At 48.4% G+C, this 24,019-nt stretch overlaps 1 protein-coding gene and 3 non-coding genes across 4 annotated transcripts in view; all 4 read right to left on the reverse strand.

The window, feature by feature from the left end:
• LOC123771162 (uncharacterized) overlaps positions 1–24,019 on the reverse strand; it is a 141,081-nt gene that overhangs the window by 12,253 nt on the left and 104,809 nt on the right. Inside the window, exons 7-9 of the mRNA XM_069309373.1 lie at positions 12,614–12,728; positions 8,041–8,181; positions 1,421–1,564 (exon numbers count right to left, since the gene is read on the reverse strand). Coding sequence (XP_069165474.1) covers positions 1,421–1,564; positions 8,041–8,181; positions 12,614–12,728 — 400 coding nt within the window. The remainder of the gene's footprint in view (positions 1–1,420; positions 1,565–8,040; positions 8,182–12,613; positions 12,729–24,019) is intronic.
• On the reverse strand, positions 13,403–13,521 carry LOC123771242 (5S ribosomal RNA). Its single transcript, XR_006774459.1, has one exon. It is a non-coding gene; the product is annotated as a 5S ribosomal RNA (ribosomal RNA).
• On the reverse strand, positions 17,719–17,837 carry LOC123771243 (5S ribosomal RNA). The gene has a single exon (XR_006774460.1). It is a non-coding gene; the product is annotated as a 5S ribosomal RNA (ribosomal RNA).
• LOC123771244 (5S ribosomal RNA) lies at positions 19,829–19,947 on the reverse strand. The gene has a single exon (XR_006774461.1). It is a non-coding gene; the product is annotated as a 5S ribosomal RNA (ribosomal RNA).

Here is a 24,019-nt window from a genome sequence, read left to right on the forward strand (position 1 = left end):
GTGTGTGTGTGTGTGTATGTGTGTGTGTGTGTGTGTGTGTGTGTGTGTGTGTGTTTACTAGTTGTGTTTTTGCGGGGGTTGAGCTTTGCTCTTTCGGCCCGCCTCTTAACTGTCAATCAACTGTTTACTAACTACTTTTTTTTTTTTTTTTTTTTTTTTTTCCCACACCACACACACACACACACACACCCCAGGAAGCAGCCCGTGACAGCTGACTAACTCCCAGGTACCTATTTACTGCTAGGTAACAGGGGCATTCAGGGTGAAAGAAACTTTGCCCATTTGTTTCTGCCTCGTGCGGGAATCGAACCCGCGCCACAGAATTACGAATCCTGCGCGCTATCCACCAGGCTACGAGGCCCCTAGGGTGTGTGTGTGTGTGTGTGTGTGTGTGTGTGTGTGTGTGTGTGTGTGTGTGTGTGTGTGTGTGTGTGTGTGTGTGTGTGTGTGTGTGTGTGTGTGAGTGTGTGTGTGTGTATGTGAGTGTGAGTGTGTGTGTGTGTGAGTGTGTGTGTGTGAGTGAGTGTGTTAGCATCAGAGCAGCCAACCTGTGTAGAGGTTGTCTGTTCTTGTTACTCTTGTATGTATTTTATATTGTTCGTTCGTTGTGTAGTTGTACATCTGTATATGTTCGAGAGTTGTTTAGTTACTTTAGAGTATTTTATGCTTCCTTTTCATTACTGTGAGAGGGTTTATTATACATAATTATGTTGGTATTGTTTAGCTGACCTGTGGGGGCAGACGAGCAGGAAGACTTCACTGGTCTGTAGGGTGTTGTCGTGGTTGTCGTGCGGTGGTCTACTCTGTTGGCCCATTGTATTTATGGGAAATATTTTCTTTTTACCGGGTAAAGTTAGAAGGGATTATTATGTGGATCATTGTTTCATAAGTGTTATTACAATTTTTTCAAATTGTAACTCTTGTGGTGAAGTAACTTACATTTGGACTTTATGTGGAGACTTAGTCATTTGCCAGTCAAGTTGGGAATTAGTTTTCTGAAGGCAAAGTGATAGTTCACTGACTTGTGTCATCGATGTTCATGGCGAGACATTACCCCCGCACTATGCGTATGTAACGTCACCACCCACCTTGTCCAGAACTTGCCTGTCAGTCCCACGCTGTCTAGTGTACCCCATGTTGTTAAGTTAGTTTTGCTTAGTGACATCTGGCTGCTGTGAGTTGTGCTTTGTGTTAACTTAATTGATTTATAATTACTTTATCGTGGCTATATAATTATTGAATATATAAGCTGTGTCATGAAGATAATTTTGTCCCAGTAAACTGGTGGTTTTACGTAGACTTTCACTCAAACCAAGACATATATATATGACTTATTTAAGGTCAGGAGACTCACAGGGTAAGGGGAGAAAGTTCTCCACCAGGAGTCTTACTGGCGGATCATGACATAACAAGCGCCCACCTGATAGTTGCCAAGAGGAGCGTCTGTGGGTAACGACATGGAGAACTGGAGGTTGTGTAGCTGGCCAGGCAGCCAGCTCCTCAGGTCCGCGCCACCAAGTGCAGACACGTACTCAGTCTCGGTGCTCCCGTGACGCAACACTAACTGCAACACCAACCACATTCTTAGTGACGTTGGCAGCAAATATCTATTTGCTTATCAATATCACTGGAATCATTAATTAAATGGTAAGTTACAACAAAAATTTTAATGAACAAATATGTTAGTAACGGATCAATTATGTAAATGTACGAAGTAGTTAAGAAATTCAGTATGAGTATCTTAACGAACCTTTAGCGAACAGTGTAGAGTGTATGACCGCAATGAACATCAGGCAACGACTTGAGAAAGTTGACATCATATACACGCAATAAAATTATATAATTGACTTACAATTCAATGCTTCAGAGTAGCAGTCCCTCAACCACTCCAACTTGGAACTGGTTTGAGATCTTGCCTAGGCTTCCCACATGAAAAAACAGAGCTCTGTGACACAGCAGAGCTACAGGATAAAAAGAGCTCTGTGACACAGCAGAGCTACAGGATAAAAAAAAGCTCTGTGACACAGCAGAGCTACAGGATAAAACAGAACTCTGTGACACAGCAGAGCTACAGGATAAAAAAGAGCTCTGTGACACAGCAGAGCTACAGGATAAAACAGAGCTCTGTGACACAGCAGAGCTACAGGATAAAACAGAGCTCTGTGACACAGCAGAGCTACAGGATAAAACAGAGCTCTGTGACACAGCAGAGCTACAGGATAAAACAGAGCTCTGTGACACAGCAGAGCTACAGGATAAAACAGAGCTCTGTGACACAGCAGAGCTACAGGATAAAACAGAGCTCTGTGACACAGCAGAGCTACAGGATAAAACAGAGCTCTGTGACACAGCAGAGCTGCAGGATAAAACAGAACTCTGTGACACAGCAGAGCTACAGGATAAAACAGAACTCTGTGACACAGCAGAGCTGCAGGATAAAACAGAACTCTGTGACACAGCAGAGCTACAGGATAAAACAGAACTCTGTGACACAGCAGAGCTGCAGGATAAAACAGAACTCTGTGACACAGCAGAGCTACAGGATAAAACAGAGCTCTGTGACACAGCAGAGCTACAGGATAAAACAGAGCTCTGTGACACAGCAGAGCTACAGGATAAAACAGAGCTCTGTGACACAGCAGAGCTACAGGATAAAACAGAGCTCTGTGACATGGCAGAGCTACAGGATAAAACAGAGCTCTGTGACACAGCAGAGCTACAGGATAAAACAGAGCTCTGTGACACAGCAGAGCTACAGGATAGTACAGAGCTCTGTGACAAAGCAGGGCTATAGGATTGTACAGAGCTCAGTTACACGGCACGGCAACATGATAGAACAAGACTCTGTGACACGGCAGGGCTATAGGATAGCACAGAGCTCTGTGACACAGCATGGGGCATAGGTTAGAACAGGGCAGCCTCTTGTTGGCACACCACCAACAGTGTAGGAGAGCAGCCAGCACCATCATGCCACACCACCAACAGTGTAGGAAAGCAGCCAGCACCATCATGCCACACACCACCAACAGTGTAGGGGAGCAGCCAGCACCATCATGCCACACCACCAACAGTGTAGGGGAGCAGCCAGCACCATCATGCCACACCACCAACAGTGTTGGCGAGCAGCCAGCACCATCATGCCACACACCACCAACAGTGTAGGGGAGCAGCCAGCACCATCATGCCACACACCACCAACAGTGTAGGAGAGCAGCCAGCACCATCATGCCACACACCACCAACAGTGTAGGAGAGCAGCCAGCACCATCATGCCACACCACCAACAGTGTAGGGGAGCAGCCAGCACCATCATGCCACACCACCAACAGTGTAGGCGAGCAGCCAGCACCATCATGCCACACACCACCAACAGTGTAGGGGAGCAGCCAGCACCATCATGCCACACCACCAACAGTGTAGGGGAGCAGCCAGCACCATCATGCCACACACCACCAACAGTGTAGGGGAGCAGCCAGCACCATCATGCCACACACCACCAACAGTGTAGGAGAGCAGCCAGCACCATCAACAGTGTAGGGGAGCAGCCAGCACCATCAACAGTGTAGGGGAGCAGCCAGCACCATCATGCCACACCACCAACAGTGTAGGGGAGCAGCCAGCACCATCATGCCACACCACCAACAGTGTAGGGGAGCAGCCAGCACCATCATGCCACACACCACCAACAGTGTAGGGGAGCAGCCAGCACCATCATGCCACACACCACCAACAGTGAAGGAGAGCAGCCAGAACCATCATGCCACACCACCAACAGTGTAGGGGAGCAGCCAGCACCATCATGCCACACCACCAACAGTGTAGGAGAGCAGCCAGCACCATCAACAGTGTAGGGGAGCAGCCAGCACCATCAACAGTGTAGGGGAGCAGCTAGCACCATCAACAGTGTAGGGGAGCAGCCAGCACCATCACCAGTGTGGGGGAGCAGCCAGCACCATCATGCCACACCACCAACAGTGTAGGGGAGCAGCCAGCACCATCATGCCACACCACCAACAGTGTAGGGGAGCAGCCAGCACCATCATGCCACACACCACCAACAGTGTAGGAGAACAGCCAGCACCATCATGCCACACCACCAACAGTGTAGGGGAGCAGCCAGCACCATCATGCCACACACCACCAACAGTGTAGGAGAGCAGCCAGCACCATCATGCCACACACCACCAACAGTGTAGGAGAACAGCCAGCGCCATCATGCCACACACCACCAACAGTGTAGGAGAACAGCCAGCACCATCATGCCACACCACCAACAGTGTAGGGGAGCAGCCAGCACCATCATGCCACACACCACCAACAGTGTAGGAGAGCAGCCAGCACCATCATGCCACACACCACCAACAGTGTAGGGGAGCAGCCAGCACCATCATGCCACACACCACCAACAGTGTAGGGGAGCAGCCAGCACCATCATGCCACACACCACCAACAGTGTAGGGGAGCAGCCAGCACCATCATGCCACACCACCAACAGTGTAGGAGAACAGCCAGCAACATCATGCCACACACCACCAACAGTGTAGGGGAGCAGCCAGCACCATCATGCCACACCACCAACAGTGTAGGAGAACAGCCAGCACCATCATGCCACACACCACCAACAGTGTAGGAGAGCAGCCAGCACCATCATGCCACACACCACCAACAGTGTAGGAGAACAGCCAGCACCATCATGCCACACACCACCAACAGTGTAGGAGAGCAGCCAGTACCATCATGCCACACCACCAACAGTGTAGGAGAGCAGCCAGCACCATCATGCCACACACCATCAACAGTGTAGGGGAGCAGCCAGCACCATCATGCCACACCACCAACAGTGTAGGGGAGCAGCCAGCACCATCATGCCACACACCACCAACAGTGTAGGGGAGCAGCCAGCACCATCATGCCACACCACCAACAGTGTAGGGGAGCAGCCAGCACCATCATGCCACACCACCAACAGTGTAGGAGAGCAGCCAGCACCATCATGCCACACACCATCAACAGTGTAGGGGAGCAGCCAGCACCATCAACAGTGTAGGGGAGCAGCCAGCACCATCAACAGTGTAGGGGAGCAGCCAGCACCATCATGCCACACACCACCAACAGTGTAGGAGAGCAGCCAGCACCATCATGCCACACACCACCAACAGTGTAGGGGAGCAGCCAGCACCATCATGCCACACCACCAACAGTGTAGGAGAGCAGCCAGCACCATCAACAGTGTAGGGGAGCAGCCAGCACCATCAACAGTGTAGGGGAGCAGCCAGCACTATCATGTCACACCACCAACAGTGTAGGGGAGCAGCCAGCACCATCATGCCACACACCACCAACAGTGTAGGAGAGCAGCCAGCACCATCAACAGTGTAGGGGAGCAGCCAGCACCATCAACAGTGTAGGGGAGCAGCCAGCACCATCATGCCACACACCACCAACAGTGTAGGAGAGCAGCCAGCACCATCATGCCACACCACCAACAGTGTAGGCGAGCAGCCAGCACCATCATGCCACACCACCAACAGTGTAGGCGAGCAGCCAGCACCATCATGCCACACCACCAACAGTGTAGGAGAACAACCAGCACCATCATGCCACACCACCAACAGTGTAGGCGAGCAGCCAGCACCATCATGCCACACCACCAGCAGTGTAGGAGAGCAGCCAGCACCATCATGCCACACACCACCAACAGTGCAGGCGAGCAGCCAGCACCATCATGCCACACCATCAACAGTGTAGGCGAGCAGCCAGCACCATCATGCCACACCACCAACAGTGTAGGTGAACAGCCAGCACCATCATGCCACACCACCAACGGTGTAGGAGAGCAGCCAGCACCATCATGCCACACCATCAACAGTGTAGGAGAGCAGCCAGCACCATCATGCCACACCATCAACAGTGTAGGAGAGCAGCCAGCACCATCATGCCACACCATCAACAGTGTAGGCGAGCAGCCAGCACCATCATGCCACACCACCAACAGTGTAGGTGAACAGCCAGCACCATCATGCCACACCACCAACAGTGTAGGAGAGCAGCCAGCACCATCATGCCACACCATCAACAGTGTAGGAGGGCAGCCAGCACCATCATGCCACACACCACCAACAGTGTAGGGGAGCAGCCAGCACCATCATGCCACACCATCAACAGTGTAGGAGAGCAGCCAGCACCATCATGCCACACCATCAACAGTGTAGGAGAGCAGCCAGCACCATCATGCCACACCATCAACAGTGTAGGAGAGCAGCCAGCACCATCATGCCACACACCATCAACAGTGTAGGAGAGCAGCCAGCACCATCATGCCACACCATCAACAGTGTAGGAGAGCAGCCAGCACCATCATGCCACACACCACCAACAGTGTAGGAGAGCAGCCAGCACCATCATGCCACACCATCAACAGTGTAGGAGAGCAGCCAGCACCATCATGCCACACACCACCAACAGTGTAGGAGAGCAGCCAGCACCATCATGCCACACCATCAACAGTGTAGGAGAGCAGCCAGCACCATCATGCCACACACCACCAACAGTGTAGGAGAGCAGCCAGCACCTTCATGCCACACACCACCAACAGTGTAGGAGAGCAGCCAGCACCTTCATGCCACACACCACCAACAGTGTAGGCCAGCAGCCAGCACCATCATGCCACACACCACCAACAGTGTAGGCGAGCAGCCAGCGCCTTCATGCCTCACAACCCACAATGGATTTAATTTGATCTAATATTACAAATACTAATTATTGCAAGTAAAATATGCCTTAACTTAGTGCTAAGGTATTAAATAGAATTAATAAGTATATTGCTGATCAACTAAGCCTAACTAACTAGCGTCCCCAAGTAATGTTATAGACTACCTTACTGGAAACTATCCCGGGTCTCTGTACGTAACTCCTGCTAATTCCACTGATGCTAATCATATATTCATTTATCTGAAATTAGTCTAGTTACTTTGATGAAATTCCAGCTCTAATTTACAAAAAAAACTCTAGACTTTTAGCTCAGGCCATTGCAATCCTCTATTACAAATCATTTGAATTTCCAACCTTGCCTGAGATTCTAAAAAAAAACGAAAGTAATCCCAGTCCATAAAAGTGGTGATCTCACTGATGTCAACAATTACAGACCAATATCAACAGTTGGCATTCGTTCTAAAATCCAATATTATGTACCTCGCCCTGCCCTGGTAACGCACTATTACTCTCTCTTCTATCCTTATCTCAATCATGGTATCTGTGATTGGAGTTCTACTACCCAAAATCATCTACGTCATGTAATTAATCAACATAAATCAGCCACTAGAACAATGACAAAGTCTGGCCCCAGACAGCACTCGAATCTTTGAATATGTTAGATATCAAGTTACTCCACATCATGTCAAGTGTACACTATATATTTAAAACTCTGAACTGTGATGCTAATTCTGACCACGTTAGTTAAGAAGGTTTAGGCATTTAAGGGAAGAGTATGTACTCTGAATGGGAAGAGCCAACAGCAACAAAGCCAGGACTAAGGTTCATGTTTGGTATGTTGTGTATCAGAGCTAAGTCGACAAGATGTGGTCTGTGAAGACAGAGGCAGGAAAGAATATTTTAGAAGATGAACAGTCAATAGGATGATTAGAGTCCATAACATGACAGAAGAGAACATTGTTTGTGTCTGCAGACTCAACACTTCTTTTGTGTTCCTTAAGTCTGTCATTCAGTGTACGGCCAGTTTCCCCAAAATACTGGAGAGGACAAGACGAGCAGGAAATAGAGTAGACACCAGCAGCATTAGAAGCAGGAAGAGCAGTGAGAGCCTGATTACTACGGAGAGTGTTAGTTTGTCGTAAGGCAAGCTTTAAGTCAAGAGGACGAAGGGTATTAGTGAGATTTTTGAGCTCAGATATGAAGGGAAGGCAGATCACAGTGGTACTTGTGTTGGAAACAGGTTTGGGATGAAAGAATTGAATATAAATAGCCTGTTGCTTGTATGGGGAAGTGTGACATTAAATAAACCATTAATACAGTTTTCCTTACCTGGGCTGACCGATAATTGATTGGCGCCGCCCAACCGTTGTTGGCTATCTGTATCCCGACCTTCAGCTGACATCCAACAGCTACCTCTGCAGGAAACTGCGCCTGCACGCCCACCAAATTGTATCCCATTGATGACCAAATCTGCCGATAACGAACATTTACTTAATATGTTCAGATCGTAGTCCCTGCGCAATGCATATCTCTTAATACAAATTAGAAAAACAAATGGTTGTCATTGGGTTACACTGTTCAGCAGCAACAAAAACCTTAGTTTCATGATCATACAGATGTTGTTGTTTTAGATTTAGCTAATGGGCTATAGTGAGCCCGTAGTGGATGTTGTTGATGTTTAAGATTTAGCTACTAGGAACAGAAGTTACAAGTAGCACGGGCTATGGTGAGCCCGTAGTGGACATACCCGTAATGGATTTGATCATTCAAGTAAGTACTATCAGTCTGAGGTTAATATGGTGAGGTTCTCTCAAGGCAATATTTCTGTATTGTAATATCGTAGGTTGCTAATTAGTAGAGAGCGCTCTTTATGATGTAAAACCGTAAACATCATTAGGTTGCACCATGTTAGATTATGTTGTGTCAAATTTAATTTGTTAGATATTGAAATCAGGTAATGATCTAGCATGACTACAATATTACTAGTACCTTTTATTTTTTGTTTTGGGATATGAATGCTAAGTTTGCAACATTGCTTCAAACTATTGTTCCTTCCTCATAGCAAGCATGTGAAAAGCACCATTGGAAACAGACGAATAAACCTTCAGACTTCACAACAAATCAACCACAAACAACCTCATAAATGCACCTTGCAATATAAACTAGAAATATTAACTAAATAATACACATGGCATTAAATAATTAATTGACATCTTCTTCGCCAAAACACTATGCCTCTACAACACTCACTGTCCTCTCCTCACCAAGCAAGTAACTGCCAAAAGATTAAACAATCTTTGACTCAGAAATAGCATACTTAAGGAAAATATATTCCACAAATATGTCCGACACAATAAACAAAACAAAACAAATAAACTATATCTGTAAAGTTAGGTGGAAGACAAAAATAAGAACAAAAATATGACAAAAGCAATACATTACATCTGAAAGGTTAGGCTAAAGGTCAAAGAATAAGAACAAATTATATCCAACACAATAAATACACTATGATCAGAAAGAGGTTAGGTTAAAGGGTGAAGAATAAGAACAAATATATCAAACATAATAAATACAACTTTTGAGAGACTTGATGAATTAAAAATAAAAATAAAATACAAAGTGCTTAAACTCACATCTCTAACAAATATTCCATGAACTAAATAAATGTCTATATATATACCAAATACTTTGACAATGCATAAAACACCTATCTTTAACAAAATCTCATGAAATGCATGAAATACCCCATCTTTAACAAATAATCCTTGATGATGCTTTAAATACCCGAACATTAATAAATACGCCTTGAAATGACCAAACACCTATCTTTAACAAAATCCTTCGAAATGCTTAAATACCCTACTTTTAATAAATTCCCTTGAAATGTATAAACATCCATCTTAAATAACCACCCCTTTGAAATGCTTAAAAACCCAGTCTTTAACAAATAAATGAAGAGTTGATGTTTCAGAGGCAGTAAGATGATGCTTTAGGTGAGGTGAGATGCTTTAGATGCTTTATGTTAGGTGAGTTATGTAAGTCAGATAATTTGGTCGGTTGTTGTAAGTTAGGATATATCAGAGCAGAAAAGTTACATTAGGTGAGTTAATTTACGTAAGTTACATCAGGCAAGTTTGGGTAGGTATGGGAGGATACATAAGTTATGTTGGCTTAGGTCATGAATAAACGGAAATACAAGTTGTTACGAAAAGGTGAACTAGTTACTTTAATACTAAAGTTTTGTGAGAGAGTTATTATTATCAGAGATGTGAAACATAGTAAAATGCTGATAATATGCTGGTCTTACTACCTTCGTATTAAGTTGATAGGACTTGTTTTATTCATTTTTACTTGAAGTGTAAGTTTATTAGTGCATAAAGTTGTGCATGTTTAGTTTGATATATTACTTAAAAGTTGTTTGTGACTATATAATGCCGTGTCTTAATAAATTTAGCACAATCTTTAGTTTACATATTGTACAGAAAACGATTATTATTTGAGTATTATTATTTATGTACTATTTGATGTAAAAAGAAGTTCTAAAGAGTAATTCTTTTATATAATTTTGAGTTGAATTATCAATATTTATGGGATTATGGGAGCAGTGACCAATGTCACTGCTCACACTGAGAATCCAGAACCACCTCGGACTTTGGTAATTGATCCTAACGATACTCAGACCATAATAAGCAACTAGGTGTAACCCACCCTGTCATACATCCATGCCCTAGATTACTCCCTCACCCACCCTGTCATACATCCCTGTCCCAGATTACTCTTTCACTCACCCTGTCATACATCTCTACGCCTGATAACACTTCCTCACCCACCCTGTCATACATCCCTGTCCCAGATTACTCCCTAACCCACCCAGTATTACATCCCTTCCACAGATTACTTCCTCTCCTACCCTGTCATACATCCCTGTCCCATATTACTTCCGCCGACCACCCACCCCTGCCCCCGCCCATATATCACAGGCCGTCCCCACGCCCTCTGTCACACACCTCCCCAGTGCCCCCTGCCACACACCTCCCTCACGCCCTCTGCCACACACCTCCCTCACGCCCTCTGCCACACACATCCCCCACGCCCTCTGCCACACACATCCCCCACGCCCTCTGTCACACACATCCCCCACGTCCTCTGCCACACACCTCCCCCACGTCCTCTGCCACACACCTCCCCCACGCCCTCTGCCACACACATCCCCCACGCCCTCTGCCACACACATCCCCCACGCCCTCTGCCACACACATCCCCCACGCCCTCTGACACACGCCCTCTGCCACACGCCCACTGACACACGCCCTCTGCCACACGCCCTCTGCCACACACATCCCCCACGCCCTCTGTCACACACATCCCCCACGTCCTCTGCCACACACCTCCCCCACGCCCTCTGCCACACACCTCCCCCACGTCCTCTGCCACACACATCCCCCACGTCCTCTGCCGCACACATCCCCCACGCCCTCTGCCACACACATCCCCCACGCCCTCTGCCACACACATCCCCCACGTCCTCTGCCACACACCTCCCCCACGCCCTCTGCCACACACCTCCCCCACGTCCTCTGCCACACACCTCCCCCACGTCCTCTGCCACACACCTCCCCCACGTCCTCTGTCACACACCTCCCCCACGTCCTCTGCCACACACATCCCCCACGCCCTCTGCCACACACATCCCCCACGCCCTCTGCCACACACATCCCCCACGTCCTCTGCCACACACATCCCCCACGTCCTCTGCCACACACCTCCCCCACGTCCTCTGCCACACACCTCCCCCACGCCCTCTGCCACACACCTCCCCCACGTCCTCTGCCACACACCTCCCCCACGTCCTCTGCCACACACCTCCCCCACGTCCTCTGCCACACACCTCCCCCACGCCCTCTGTCACACACCTCCCCCACGTCCTCTGCCACACGCCCTCTGCCACACACATCCCCCACGTCCTCTGTCACACACATCCCCCACGTCCTCTGCCACACACCTCCCCCACGTCCTCTGCCACACACCTCCCCCACGCCCTCTGCCACACGCCCTCTGACACACGCCCTCTGACACACGCCCTCTGCCACACGCCCACTGACACACGCCCTCTGCCACACGCCCTCTGCCACACGCCCACTGACACACGCCCTCTGACTCACGCCCTCTGACACACGCCCTCTGACACACGCCCTCTGCCACACGCCCTCTGACACACGCCCTCTGACACACGCCCTCTGCCACACGCCCTCTGACACACGCCCTCTGCCACACGCCCTCTGACACACGCCCTCTGACACACGCCCTCTGACACACGCCCTCTGCCACACGCCCTCTGACACACGCCCTCTGACACACGCCCTCTGACACACGCCCACTGACACACGCCCTCTGACACACGCCCTCTGCCACACGCCCTCTGACACACGCCCTCTGACACACGGCCTCTGACACACGCCCTCTGACACACGCCCTCTGACACACGCCCTCTGCCACACGCCCTCTGACACACGCCCTCTGACACACGCCCTCTGACACACGCCCTCTGACACACGCCCTCTGACACACGCCCTCTGCCACACGCCCTCTGACACACGCCCTCTGACACACGCCCTCTGACACACGCCCTCTGCCACACGCCCTCTGCCACACGCCCTCTGACACACGCCCTCTGACACACACCCTCTGACACACCCTCTACCACACGCCCTCTGCCACACGCCTCTGCCACACACCCTCTACCACACGCCCTCTGACACACGCCCACTGACACACGCCCTCTGACACACGCCCTCTGACACACGCCCTCTACCACACGCCCTCTGACACACGCCCACTGACACACGCCCTCTGACACACGCCCTCTGCCACACGCCCACGCCTACCAGCCGGCGGGACTGACCGTGTTAAAGCAGCCTTGGGTCCTCCAAGCATCGAGCACCACTGTATTGTAGTCGACATTAAGGTAACTGTAGTGGAGCTCCGCCATCTCCTGCAGTGCTGTTGGGCAGCTTGATCTGTGAGAGTAGGAGACGGAGGCCTATGTTAGTGTGTTGTGTGATGAGCAGGTAGGTCAGTGTGTTGTGTGATGAGCAGGTAGGTCAGTGTGTTGTGTGATGAGCAGGTAGGTCAGTGTGTTGTGTGATGAGCAGGTAGGTCAGTGTGTTATGTGATGAGCAGGTAGGTCAGTGTGTTGTGTGATGAGCAGGTAGGTCAGTGTGTTATGTGTTGAGCAGGTAGGTCAGTGTGTTATGTGATGAGCAGGTAGGTCAGTGTGTTGTGTGATGAGCAGGTAGGTCAGTGTGTTATGTGATGAGCAGGTAGGTCAGTGTGTTATGTGATGAGCAGGTAGGTCAGTGTGTTATGTGATGAGCAGGTAGGTCAGTGTGTTATGTGATGAGAAGGTAGGATAGTGTGCTATGTGATGAGCAGGTATATCATGAGGTAATCTGGAGATGATTTCGGGGCTTTAGTGTCCACGCGGCCCGGTCCTCGACCAGGCCTCCGCCCTCAGGAAGCAGCCCGTGACAGCTGACTAACACCCAGGTACCTATCTTACTGCTAGGTAACAGGGGCATAGGGTGAAAGAAACTCTGCCCATTGCTTCTCGCCGGCGCCCGGGATCGAACCCGGGACCACAGGATCACAAGCCAGCGTGCTGTCCGCTCGGCCGACCGGCTCCAAACATTATTGCCAACAGCATTTGGTGTTCCCAGACGGTCACTTATCCAAGTACTAACCAAACCCAACGTTGCTTAACTTCGCTGATCGGACGAGAAGCGGTGTTCTCAACGTGGTATGGCCGTTGGCAGGTCAGGTCAGTGTGTTATGTGATGAGCAGGTAGGTCAGTGTCTATTAAGTGAAGAGCAGGTAGGTCAGTGTGTAATGTGATGAGCAGGTAGGTCAGTGTCTGTTATGTGAAGAGCAGGTTAGTCAGTGTGTAATGTGATGAGCAGGTAGGTTAGTAACTTATGTGTTGAGCAGGTAGGTCAGTGTGTTATGTGATGAGCAGGTAGGTCAGTGTCTGTTATGTGAAGAGCAGGTTAGTCAGTGTGTAATGTGATGAGCAGGTAGGTTAGTAAGTTATGTGTTGAGCAGGTAGGTCAGTGTGTTATGTGATGAGCAGGTAGGTTAGTAAGTTATGTGTTGAGCAGGTAGGTCAGTGTGTAATGTGATGAGCAGGTAGGTTAGTAAGTTATGTGTTGAGCAGGTAGGTCAGTGTGTTATGTGATGAGCAGGTAGGTCAGTGTGTTATGTGATGAGCAGGTAGGTCAGTGTCTGTTATGTGAAGAGCAGGTTAGTCAGTGTGTAATGTGATGAGCAGGTAGGTTAGTAAGTTATGTGTTGAGCAGGTAGGTCAGTGTGTTATGTGATGAGCAGGTAGGTTAGTAAGTTATGTGTTGAGCAGGTAGGTCAGTGTGTAATGTGATGAGCAGGTAGGTTAGTATGTTATGTGTTGAGCAGGTAGGTCAGTGTGTTATGCGATGAGCAGGTAGGTCAGTGTCTGTTATGTGAAGAGCAGGTTAGTCAGTGTGTAATGTGATGAGCAGGTAGGTTAGTAACTTATGTGTTGAGCAGGTAGGTCAGTGTGTTATGTGATGAGCAGGTAGGTCAGTGTGTTATGTGATGAGCAGGTAGGTCAGTGTGTTATGTGATGAGCAGGTAGGTCAGTGTGTTATGTGAAGAACAGGTTAGTCAGTGTGTAATGTGATGAGCAGGTAGGTCAGTGTCTGTTATGTGAAGAGCAGGTTGGTCAGTGTGTTATGTGATGAGCAGGTAGGTCAGTGTTTTATGTGATGAGCAGGTAGGTCAGTGTGTTATGTAATGAGCAGGTAGGTCAGTGTGTTATGTGATGAGCAGGTAGGTCAGTGTGTAATGTGATGAGCAGGTAGGTTAGTATGTTATGTGTTGAGCAGGTAGGTCAGTGTGTTATGTGATGAGCAGGTAGGTCAGTGTTTTATGTGATGAGCAGGTAGGTCAGTGTGTTATGTGATGAGCAGGTAGGTCAGTGTGTTATGTGATGAGCAGGTAGGTCAGAATGTTATGTGATGAGCAGGTAAGTCAGTGTCTGTTATGTGAAGAGCAGGTAGGTCAGTGTGTAATGTGATGAGCAGGTAGGTCAGTGTGTTATGTGATGAGCAGGTAGGTCAGAGTGTTATGTGATGAGCAGGTAGGTCAGTGTGTTATGTGATGAGCAAGTAGGTCAGTGTGTTATGTGATGAGCAGGTAGGTCAGTGTCTGTTATGTGAAGAGCAGGTTGGTCAGTGTGTAATGTGATGAGCAGGTAGGTTAGTAACTTATGTGTTGAGCAGGTAGGTCAGTGTGTTATGTGATGAGCAGGTAGGTCAGTGTGTTATGTGATGAGCAGGTAGGTCAGTGTGTTATGTGATGAGCAGGTAGGTCAGTGTCTGTTATGTGAAGAGCAGGTTAGTCAGTGTGTAATGTGATGAGCAGGTAGGTCAGTGTGTTACGGCCCTCTCGGGACGCAACGGGGTTCTTACTCTGATGTAGTTAGAGGAAGATATATATCTGGCCCCAAGCCAGTAGAGGCTATCAAGGGATGCGATCCGTGACGCAAGTAACTTAAAGGGAGTAGGGAAAGAAAGGTAAGAACTTAATAAAATATAATATAACCATCACCATTTAAATATATAAAAGTAAAACGTACACAAGGGGGAGGGGTATTAACACTTTACAAAGGGGATCAACACTGTAGTCTTCTGCTGGAGACTATGGATCCTCGAAGCTAGGTGCTGAGTCCGCGGTGCTTTCTTCGTGGCCTCAAGACGTGTCCTCTTAGAACGCCGAGCCTACCCTGGCCACAGGTCAGCCACAACACAGGTCCACTGGGGGCACCGTCGTGGAGGCCGTCAACCACACGTCCAGCAGGTCTGCTGGCAGGTACTGAGCCACCAAGGCTGGTACGGCCACTCCACGAACGATAAAAGGGGTACGCCCTAGACAGGAGTCTCGTGTGATATCACCAATCACCCTCCTGTCCTCAATACCCCAGTGGATTATCGTCTCCAACCGTCGGTCCCGGGTAAATCCTTCCACTGCCACTCCACTGGCAGGCTTAACACACCACAGTGTTCTTCCGGGGGGACGACGTCACAAAAGCTGCAGCAAACTTCACTGTATGGAGACTGGCTGCCTCGGGTAGACTGACTCCACCTTCAACACAGTGGTCCCAGGTCGGCTCTGTAAGCAGACACGTCATCAATGACTGGGACACTAATACACCACACTCACAGGCTCAGATACTAACACCTGACGTATCCAGTCCATAGATGGCGCTGTCGTCGGAGCACCACCTCACCAGAGGTCAGGAGCGGCGGTGTTGAGCGCTGAACCAGACTGGAAACTGGTCCTCGAGGCCAGTACACGCTGTCCTCACTAGGTGTCGTCGTTCGTTTGGCGGGGGTTTCGGGAGCTGACCCACAGATGGCGTGTTTGTCACTGCTCCAGGCTCGGACGTTGGATCCGGGTTCGTAACACAGTGTCTGTTATGTGAAGACCAGGTTGGTCAGTGTGTTATGTGATGAGCAGGTAGGTCAGTGTTTTATGTGATGAGCAGGTAGGTCAGTGTGTTATGTAATGAGCAGGTAGGTCAGTGTGTTATGTGATGAGCAGGTAGGTCAGTGTGTAATGTGATGAGCAGGTAGGTTAGTATGTTATGTGTTGAGCAGGTAGGTCAGTGTGTTATGTGATGAGCAGGTAGGTCAGTGTTTTATGTGATGAGCAGGTAGGTCAGTGAGTTATGTGATGAGCAGGTAGGTCAGTGTGTTATGTGATGAGCAGGTAGGTCAGAATGTTATGTGATGAGCAGGTAAGTCAGTGTCTGTTATGTGAAGAGCAGGTAGGTCAGTGTGTAATGTGATGAGCAGGTAGGTCAGTGTGTTATGTGATGAGCAGGTAGGTCAGAGTGTTATAGTGTGTAATGTGATGAGCAGGTAGGTTAGTATGTTATGTGTTGAGCAGGTAGGTCAGTGTGTTATGTGATGAGCAGGTAGGTCAGTGTGTTATGTGATGAGCAGGTAGGTCAGTGTGTTGTGTGATGAGCAGGTAGGTCAGTGTGTTGTGTGATGAGCAGGTAGGTCAGTGTGTTGTGTGATGAGCAGGTAGGTCAGTGTGTTGTGTGATGAGCAGGTAGGTCAGTGTGCAATGTGATGAGCAGGTAGGTCAGAGTGGTATGTGATGAGCAGGTAGGTCAGTGTGTTGTGTGATGAGCAGGTAAATCAGTGTGTTGTGTGATGAGCACGTAGGTCAGTGTGTTGTGTGATGAGCAGGTAGGTCAGTGTGTTATGTGATGAGCAGGTAGGTCAGAGTGTTATGTGATGAGCAGGTAGGTCAATGTGTTGTGTGATGAGGAGGTAGGTCAGTGTGTAATGTGATAAGCAGGTAGGTCAGTGTGTGTGTTATGTGATGAGAAGGTCAGGTCAGTGTGTTATGTGATGAGCAGGTAGGTTAGTGTGTGCTATGTGATGAGCAGGTAGGTTAGGGTGTGTTATGTGATGAGCAGGTAGGTCAGTGTGTAATGTGATGAGCAGGTAGGTCAGTGTGTTATGTGATGAGCAGGTAGGTCAGAGTGATATGTGATGAGCAGGTAGGTTAGTGTGTGTTATGTGATGAGCAGGTAGGTCAGTGTGTTATGTGATGAGCAGGTAGGTCAGTGTGTAATGTGATGAGCAGGTAGGTCAGTGTGTTATGTGATGAGAAGGTAGGATAGTGTGCTATGTGATGAGCAGGTATATCATGAGGTCATCTGGAGATGATTTCGGGGCTTTAGTGTTCCCGCGGCCCGGTCCTCGACCAGGCCTCCACCCCCAGGAAGCAGCCCGTGACAGCTGACTAACACCCAGGTACCTATTTTACTACTAGGTAACAGGGGCATAGGGTGAAAGAAACTCTGCCGTTGGTTCTCGCCGGCGCCCGGGATCGAACCCGGGACCACAGGATCACAAGCCAGCGTGCTGTCCGCTCGGCCGACCGGCTCCAAACATTATTGCCAACAGCATTTGGTGTTCCCAGACTGTCACTTATCCAAGTACTAACCAAACCCAACGTTGCTTAACTTCGCTGATCGGACGAGAAGCGGTGTTCTCAACGTGGTATGGCCGTTGGCAGGTCAGGTCAGTGTGTTATGTGATGAGCAGGTAGGTCAGTGTCTATTATGTGAAGAGCAGGTAGGTCAGTGTGTAATGTGATGAGCAGGTAGGTCAGTGTCTGTTATGTGAAGAGCAGGTTAGTCAGTGTGTAATGTGATGAGCAGGTAGGTTAGTAACTTATGTGTTGAGCAGGTAGGTCAGTGTGTTATGTGATGAGCAGGTAGGTCAGTGTCTGTTATGTGAAGAGCAGGTTAGTCAGTGTGTAATGTGATGAGCAGGTAGGTTAGTAAGTTATGTGTTGAGCAGGTAGGTCAGTGTGTTATGTGATGAGCAGGTAGGTTAGTAACTTATGTGTTGAGCAGGTAAGTCAGTGTGTAATGTGATGAGCAGGTAGGTTAGTAAGTTATGTGTTGAGCAGGTAGGTTAGTAAGTTATGTGATGAGCAGGTAAGTCAGTGTCTGTTATGTGAAGAGCAGGTTGGTCAGTGTGTAATGTGATGAGCAGGTAGGTCAGTGTCTGTTATGTGAAGAGCAGGGAGGTCAGTGTGTAATGTGATGAGCAGGTAGGTCAGTGTGTTATGTGTTGAGCAGGTAGGTCAGTGTGTAATGTGATGAGCAGGTAGGTCAGTGTGTAATGTGATGAGCAAGTAGGTCAGAGTGGTATGTGATGAGCAGGTAGGTCAGTGTGTTATGTGATGAGCAGGTAGGTCAGTGTGTTGTGTGATGAGCAGGTAGGTCAGTGTGTTATGTGAAGAGCAGGTAGGTCAGTGTGTAATGTGATGAGCAGGTAGGTCAGTGTGTTATGTGATGAGCAGGTAGGTCAGAGTGTTATGTGATGAGCAGGTAGGTCAGTGTGTTATGTGATGAGCAAGTAGGTCAGTGTGTTATGTGATGAGCAGGTAGGTCAGTGTCTGTTATGTGAAGAGCAGGTTGGTCAGTGTGTAATGTGATGAGCAGGTAGGTTAGTATGTTATGTGTTGAGCAGGTAGGTCAGTGTGTTATGTGATGAGCAGGTAGGTCAGTGTGTTATGTGATGAGCAGGTAGGTCAGTGTGTTGTGTGATGAGCAGGTAGGTCAGTGTGTTGTGTGATGAGCAGGTAGGTCAGTGTGTTGTGTGATGAGCAGGTAGGTCAGTGTGTTGTGTGATGAGCAGGTAGGTCAGTGTGCAATGTGATGAGCAGGTAGGTCAGAGTGGTATGTGATGAGCAGGTAGGTCAGTGTGTTGTGTGATGAGCAGGTAGGTCAGTGTGTTGTGTGATGAGCAGGTAGGTCAGTGTGTTGTGTGATGAGCAGGTAGGTCAGTGTGTTATGTGATGAGCAGGTAGGTCAGAGTGTTATGTGATGAGCAGGTAGGTCAATGTGTTGTGTGATGAGGAGGTAGGTCAGTGTGTAATGTGATAAGCAGGTAGGTCAGTGTGTGTGTTATGTGATGAGAAGGTCAGGTCAGTGTGTTATGTGATGAGCAGGTAGGTTAGTGTGTGCTATGTGATGAGCAGGTAGGTTAGGGTGTGTTATGTGATGAGCAGTAGGTCAGTGTGTAATGTGATGAGCAGGTAGGTCAGTGTGTTATGTGATGAGCAGGTAGGTCAGAGTGATATGTGATGAGCAGGTAGGTTAGTGTGTGCTATGTGATGAGCAGGTAGGTCAGTGTGTTATGTGATGAGCAGGTAGGTCAGTGTGTAATGTGATGAGCAGGTAGGTCAGTGTGTTATGTGATGAGAAGGTAGGATAGTGTGCTATGTGATGAGCAGGTATATCATGAGGTCATCTGGAGATGATTTCGGGGCTTTAGTGTTCCCGCGGCCCGGTCCTCGACCAGGCCTCCACCCCCAGGAAGCAGCCCGTGACAGCTGACTAACACCCAGGTACCTATTTTACAACTAGGTAACAGGGGCATAGGGTGAAAGAAACTCTGCCGTTGGTTCTCGCCGGCGCCCGGGATCGAACCCGGGACCACAGGATCACAAGCCAGCGTGCTTTCCGCTCGGCCGACCGGCTCCAAACATTATTGCCAACAGCATTTGGTGTTCCCAGACTGTCACTTATCCAAGTACTAACCAAACCCAACGTTGCTTAACTTCGCTGATCGGACGAGAAGCGGTGTTCTCAACGTGGTATGGCCGTTGGCAGGTCAGGTCAGTGTGTTATGTGATGAGCAGGTAGGTCAGTGTCTATTATGTGAAGAGCAGGTAGGTCAGTGTGTAATGTGATGAGCAGGTAGGTCAGTGTCTGTTATGTGAAGAGCAGGTTAGTCAGTGTGTAATGTGATGAGCAGGTAGGTTAGTAACTTATGTGTTGAGCAGGTAGGTCAGTGTGTTATGTGATGAGCAGGTAGGTCAGTGTCTGTTATGTGAAGAGCAGGTTAGTCAGTGTGTAATGTGATGAGCAGGTAGGTTAGTAAGTTATGTGTTGAGCAGGTAGGTCAGTGTGTTATGTGATGAGCAGGTAGGTTAGTAACTTATGTGTTGAGCAGGTAAGTCAGTGTGTAATGTGATGAGCAGGTAGGTTAGTAAGTTATATGTTGAGCAGGTAGGTTAGTAAGTTATGTGATGAGCAGGTAAGTCAGTGTCTGTTATGTGAAGAGCAGGTAGGTCAGTGTGTAATGTGATGAGCAGGTAGGTCAGTGTGTTATGTGCTGAGCAGGTAGGTCAGTGTGTAATGTGATGAGCAGGTAGGTCAGTGTGTAATGTGATGAGCAGGTAGGTCAGAGTGGTATGTGATGAGCAGGTAGGTCAGTGTGTTATGTGATGAGCAGGTAGGTCAGTGTGTTGTGTGATGAGCACGTAGGTCAGTGTGTTATGTGTTGAGCAGGTAGGTCAGTGTGTAATGTGATGAGCAGGTAGGTCAGTGTGTTATATGATGAGCAGGTAGGTCAGTGTGTTATGTGTTGAGCAGGTAGGTCAGTGTGTTATGTGTTGAGCAGGTAGGTCAGTGTGTTATTTGATGAGCAGGTAGGTCAGTGTGTTGTGTGATGAGCAGATAGGTCAGTGTGTAATGTGATGAGCAGGTAGGTCAGTGTGTAATGTGATGAGCAGATAGGTCAGTGTGTAATGTGATGAGCAGGTAGGTCAGTGTGGAATGTGATGAGCAGGTAGGTCAGTGTGTAATGTAATGAGCAGGTATGTCAGTGTGTAATGTGATGAGCAGGTAGGTCAGTGTGTTGTGTGATGAGTAGGTAGGTCAGTGTGTTGTGTGATGAGTAGTTTGTTATTAAGACGGGACTGTTTTGGTTATAGTGAGAGACTGTGATGATTACAGTGAGGGACGGTGTTGGTTATAGTGAGAGACTGTGATGATTATAGTGAGGGACAGTGTTGGTTACGGTGAGGTACGGTGTTGGTTATAGTGAGGGACGGTGTTGGTTATAGTGAGGGATGGTGTTGGTTATAGTGAGGGATGGTGTTGGTTATAGTGAGGGACGGTGGCGGTTATAGTGAGGGACGGTGTTGGTTATAGTGAGGGATGGTGTGGGTATAGTGAGGGACGGTGGCGGTTATAGTGAGGGATGGTGTTGGTTATAATGAGGGACGGTGGCGGTTATAGTGAGGGATGGTGTGGGTATAGTGAGGGACGGTGGCGGTTATAGTGAGGGATGGTGTTGGTTATAGTGAGGGACGGTGGCGGTTATAGTGAGGGATGGTGTTGGTTATAATGAGGGATGGTGTTGGTTATAGTGAGGGACGGTGTTGGTTATAGTGAGGGGATGGTGTTGGTTATAGTGAGGGAAGGTGTTGATTATAGTGAGGGAAGGTGTTGGTTAGAGTGAGGGAAGGTGTTGGTTATAGTGAGGGAAGGTGTTGGTTATAGTGAGGGACGGTGTTGGTTATAGTGAGGGGATGGTGTTGGTTATAGTGAGGGAAGGTGTTGGTTATAGTGAGGGAAGGTGTTGGTTATAGTGAGGGAAGGTGTTGGTTATAGTGAGGGAAGGTGTTGGTTATAGTGAGGGAAGGTGTTGGTTATAGTGAGGGAAGGTGTTGGTTATAGTGAGGGAAGGTGTTGGTTATAGTGAGGGAAGGTGTTGGTTATAGTGAGGGAAGGTGTTGGTTATAGTGAGGGAAGGTGTTGGTTATAGTGAGGGACGGTGTTGGTTATAGTGAGGGAAGGTGTTGGTTATAGTGAGGGAAGGTGTTGGTTATAGTGAGGGACGGTGTTGGTTATAGTGAGGGAAGGTGTTGGTTAGAGTGAGGGAAGGTGTTGGTTATGGTGAGGGAAGGTGTTGGTTATGGTGAGGTACGGTGTTGGTTATAGTGAGGGAAAGTGTTGGTTATAGTGAGAGACGGTGTTGGTTATAGTGAGGGAAGGTGTTGGTTATAGTGAGGGAAGGTGTTGGTTATAGTGAGGGGAGGTGTTGGTTATAGTGAGGGAAGGTGTTGGTTATAGTGAGAGATGGTGTTGGTTATAGTGAGAGACGGTGGAGGTTATATTGAGGGAAGGTGTTGGTTATAGTGAGGGAAGGTGTTGGTTATAGTGAGGGAAGGTGTTGGTTATAGTGAGGGACGGTGTTGGTTATAGTGAGGGAAGGTGTTGGTTATAGTGAGGGAAGGTGTTGGTTATAGTGAGGGAAGGTTTTGGTTATAGTGAGGGATGGTGTTGGTTATAGTGAGGGAAGGTGTTGGTTATAGTGAGGGAAGGTGTTGGTTATAGTGAGAGAAGGTGTTGGTTATAGTGAGGGAAGGTGTTAGTTATAGTGAGAGATGGTGTTGGTTATAGTGAGAGACGGTGGCGGTTATATTGAGGGAAGGTGTTGGTTATGGTGAGGTACGGTGTTGGTTATAGTGAGGGAAAGTGTTGGTTATAGTGAGAGACGGTGTTGGTTATAGTGAGGGACGGTGTTGGTTATAGTGAGGGAAGGTGTTGGTTATAGTGAGAGATGGTGTTGGTTATAGTGAGGGACGGTTGCGGTTATAGTGAGGGAAGGTGTTGGTTATAGTGAGGGGATGGTGTTGGTTATAGTGAGGGAAGGTGTTGGTTATAGTGAGGGAAGGTGTTGGTTATAGTGACGGACGGTGTTGGTTATAGTGAGGGAAGGTGTTGGTTATAATGAGGGGATGGTGTTGGTAATAGTGAGGGAAGGTGTTGGTTATAGTGAGGGAAGGTGTTGGTTATAGTGAGGGAAGGTGTTGATTACAGTGAGGGAAGGTGTTGGTTATAGTGAGGGAAAGTGTTGGTTATAGCGTGGGAAGGTGTTGGTTATAGTGAGGGAAGGTGTTGGTTATAATGAGGGACGGTGTTGGTTATAGTGAGGGAAGGGGTTGGTTATGGTGAGGGAAGGTGTTGGTTATAGTGAGGGACGGTGTTGGTTATGGTGAAAGACGGTGTTGGTTATAGTGAGGGAAGGTGTTGGTTATGGTGAGGGAAGGTGTTGGTTATGGTGAGGGAAGGTGTTGGTTATAGTGAGGGAAGGTGTTGGTTATGGTGAGGGAACGTGTTTGTTATAGTGAGGGAAGGTGTTGGTTATGGTGAGGAAAGGTGTTGGTTATAGTGAGGGAAGGTGTTGGTTATGGTGAGGGAAGGTGTTGGTTATGGTGAGAGAAGGTGTTGGTTATGGTGAGGTACGGTGTTGGTTATAGTGAGGTACGGTGTTGGTTATAGTGAGGGACGGTGTTGGTTATAGTGAGGGACGGTGTTGGTTATGGTGAGGGACGGTGTTGGTTATAGTGAGGGACGGTGTTGGTTATAGTGAGGGACGGTGTTGGTTATAGTGAGGGACGGTGTTGGTTATAGTGAGGAAAGGTGTTGGTTATGGTGAGGGAAGGTGTTGGTTATAGTGAGGGAAGGTGTTGGTTATGGTGAGGGGATGGTGTTGGTTATAGTGAGGGACGGTGTTGGTTATAGTGAGGGAAGGTGTTGGTTATAGTGAGGGAAGGTGTTGGTTATAGTGAGAGAAGGTGTTGGTTATACTGAGGGAAGGTGTTGGTTATAGTGAGGGAAGGTGTTGGTTATAGTGAGGGAAGGTGTTGGTTATAGTGAGGGACAGTGTTGGTTATAGTGAGGGAAGGTGTTGGTTATAGTGAGGGAAGGTGTTGGTTATAGTGTGGGAAGGTGTTGGTTATAGTGAGGGACGGTGTTGGTTATAGTGAGGGACGGTGTTGGTTATAGTGAGGGACGGTGTTGGTTATAGTGAGGGACGGTGTTGGTTATAGTGAGGGACGGTGTTGGTTATAGTGAGGAAAGGTGTTGGTTATAGTGAGGAAAGGTGT

This window comes from Procambarus clarkii, chromosome 65 (genome assembly GCF_040958095.1).
Source record: "Procambarus clarkii isolate CNS0578487 chromosome 65, FALCON_Pclarkii_2.0, whole genome shotgun sequence".
NCBI classification, from domain to species: Eukaryota; Metazoa; Arthropoda; class Malacostraca; order Decapoda; family Cambaridae; genus Procambarus; species Procambarus clarkii.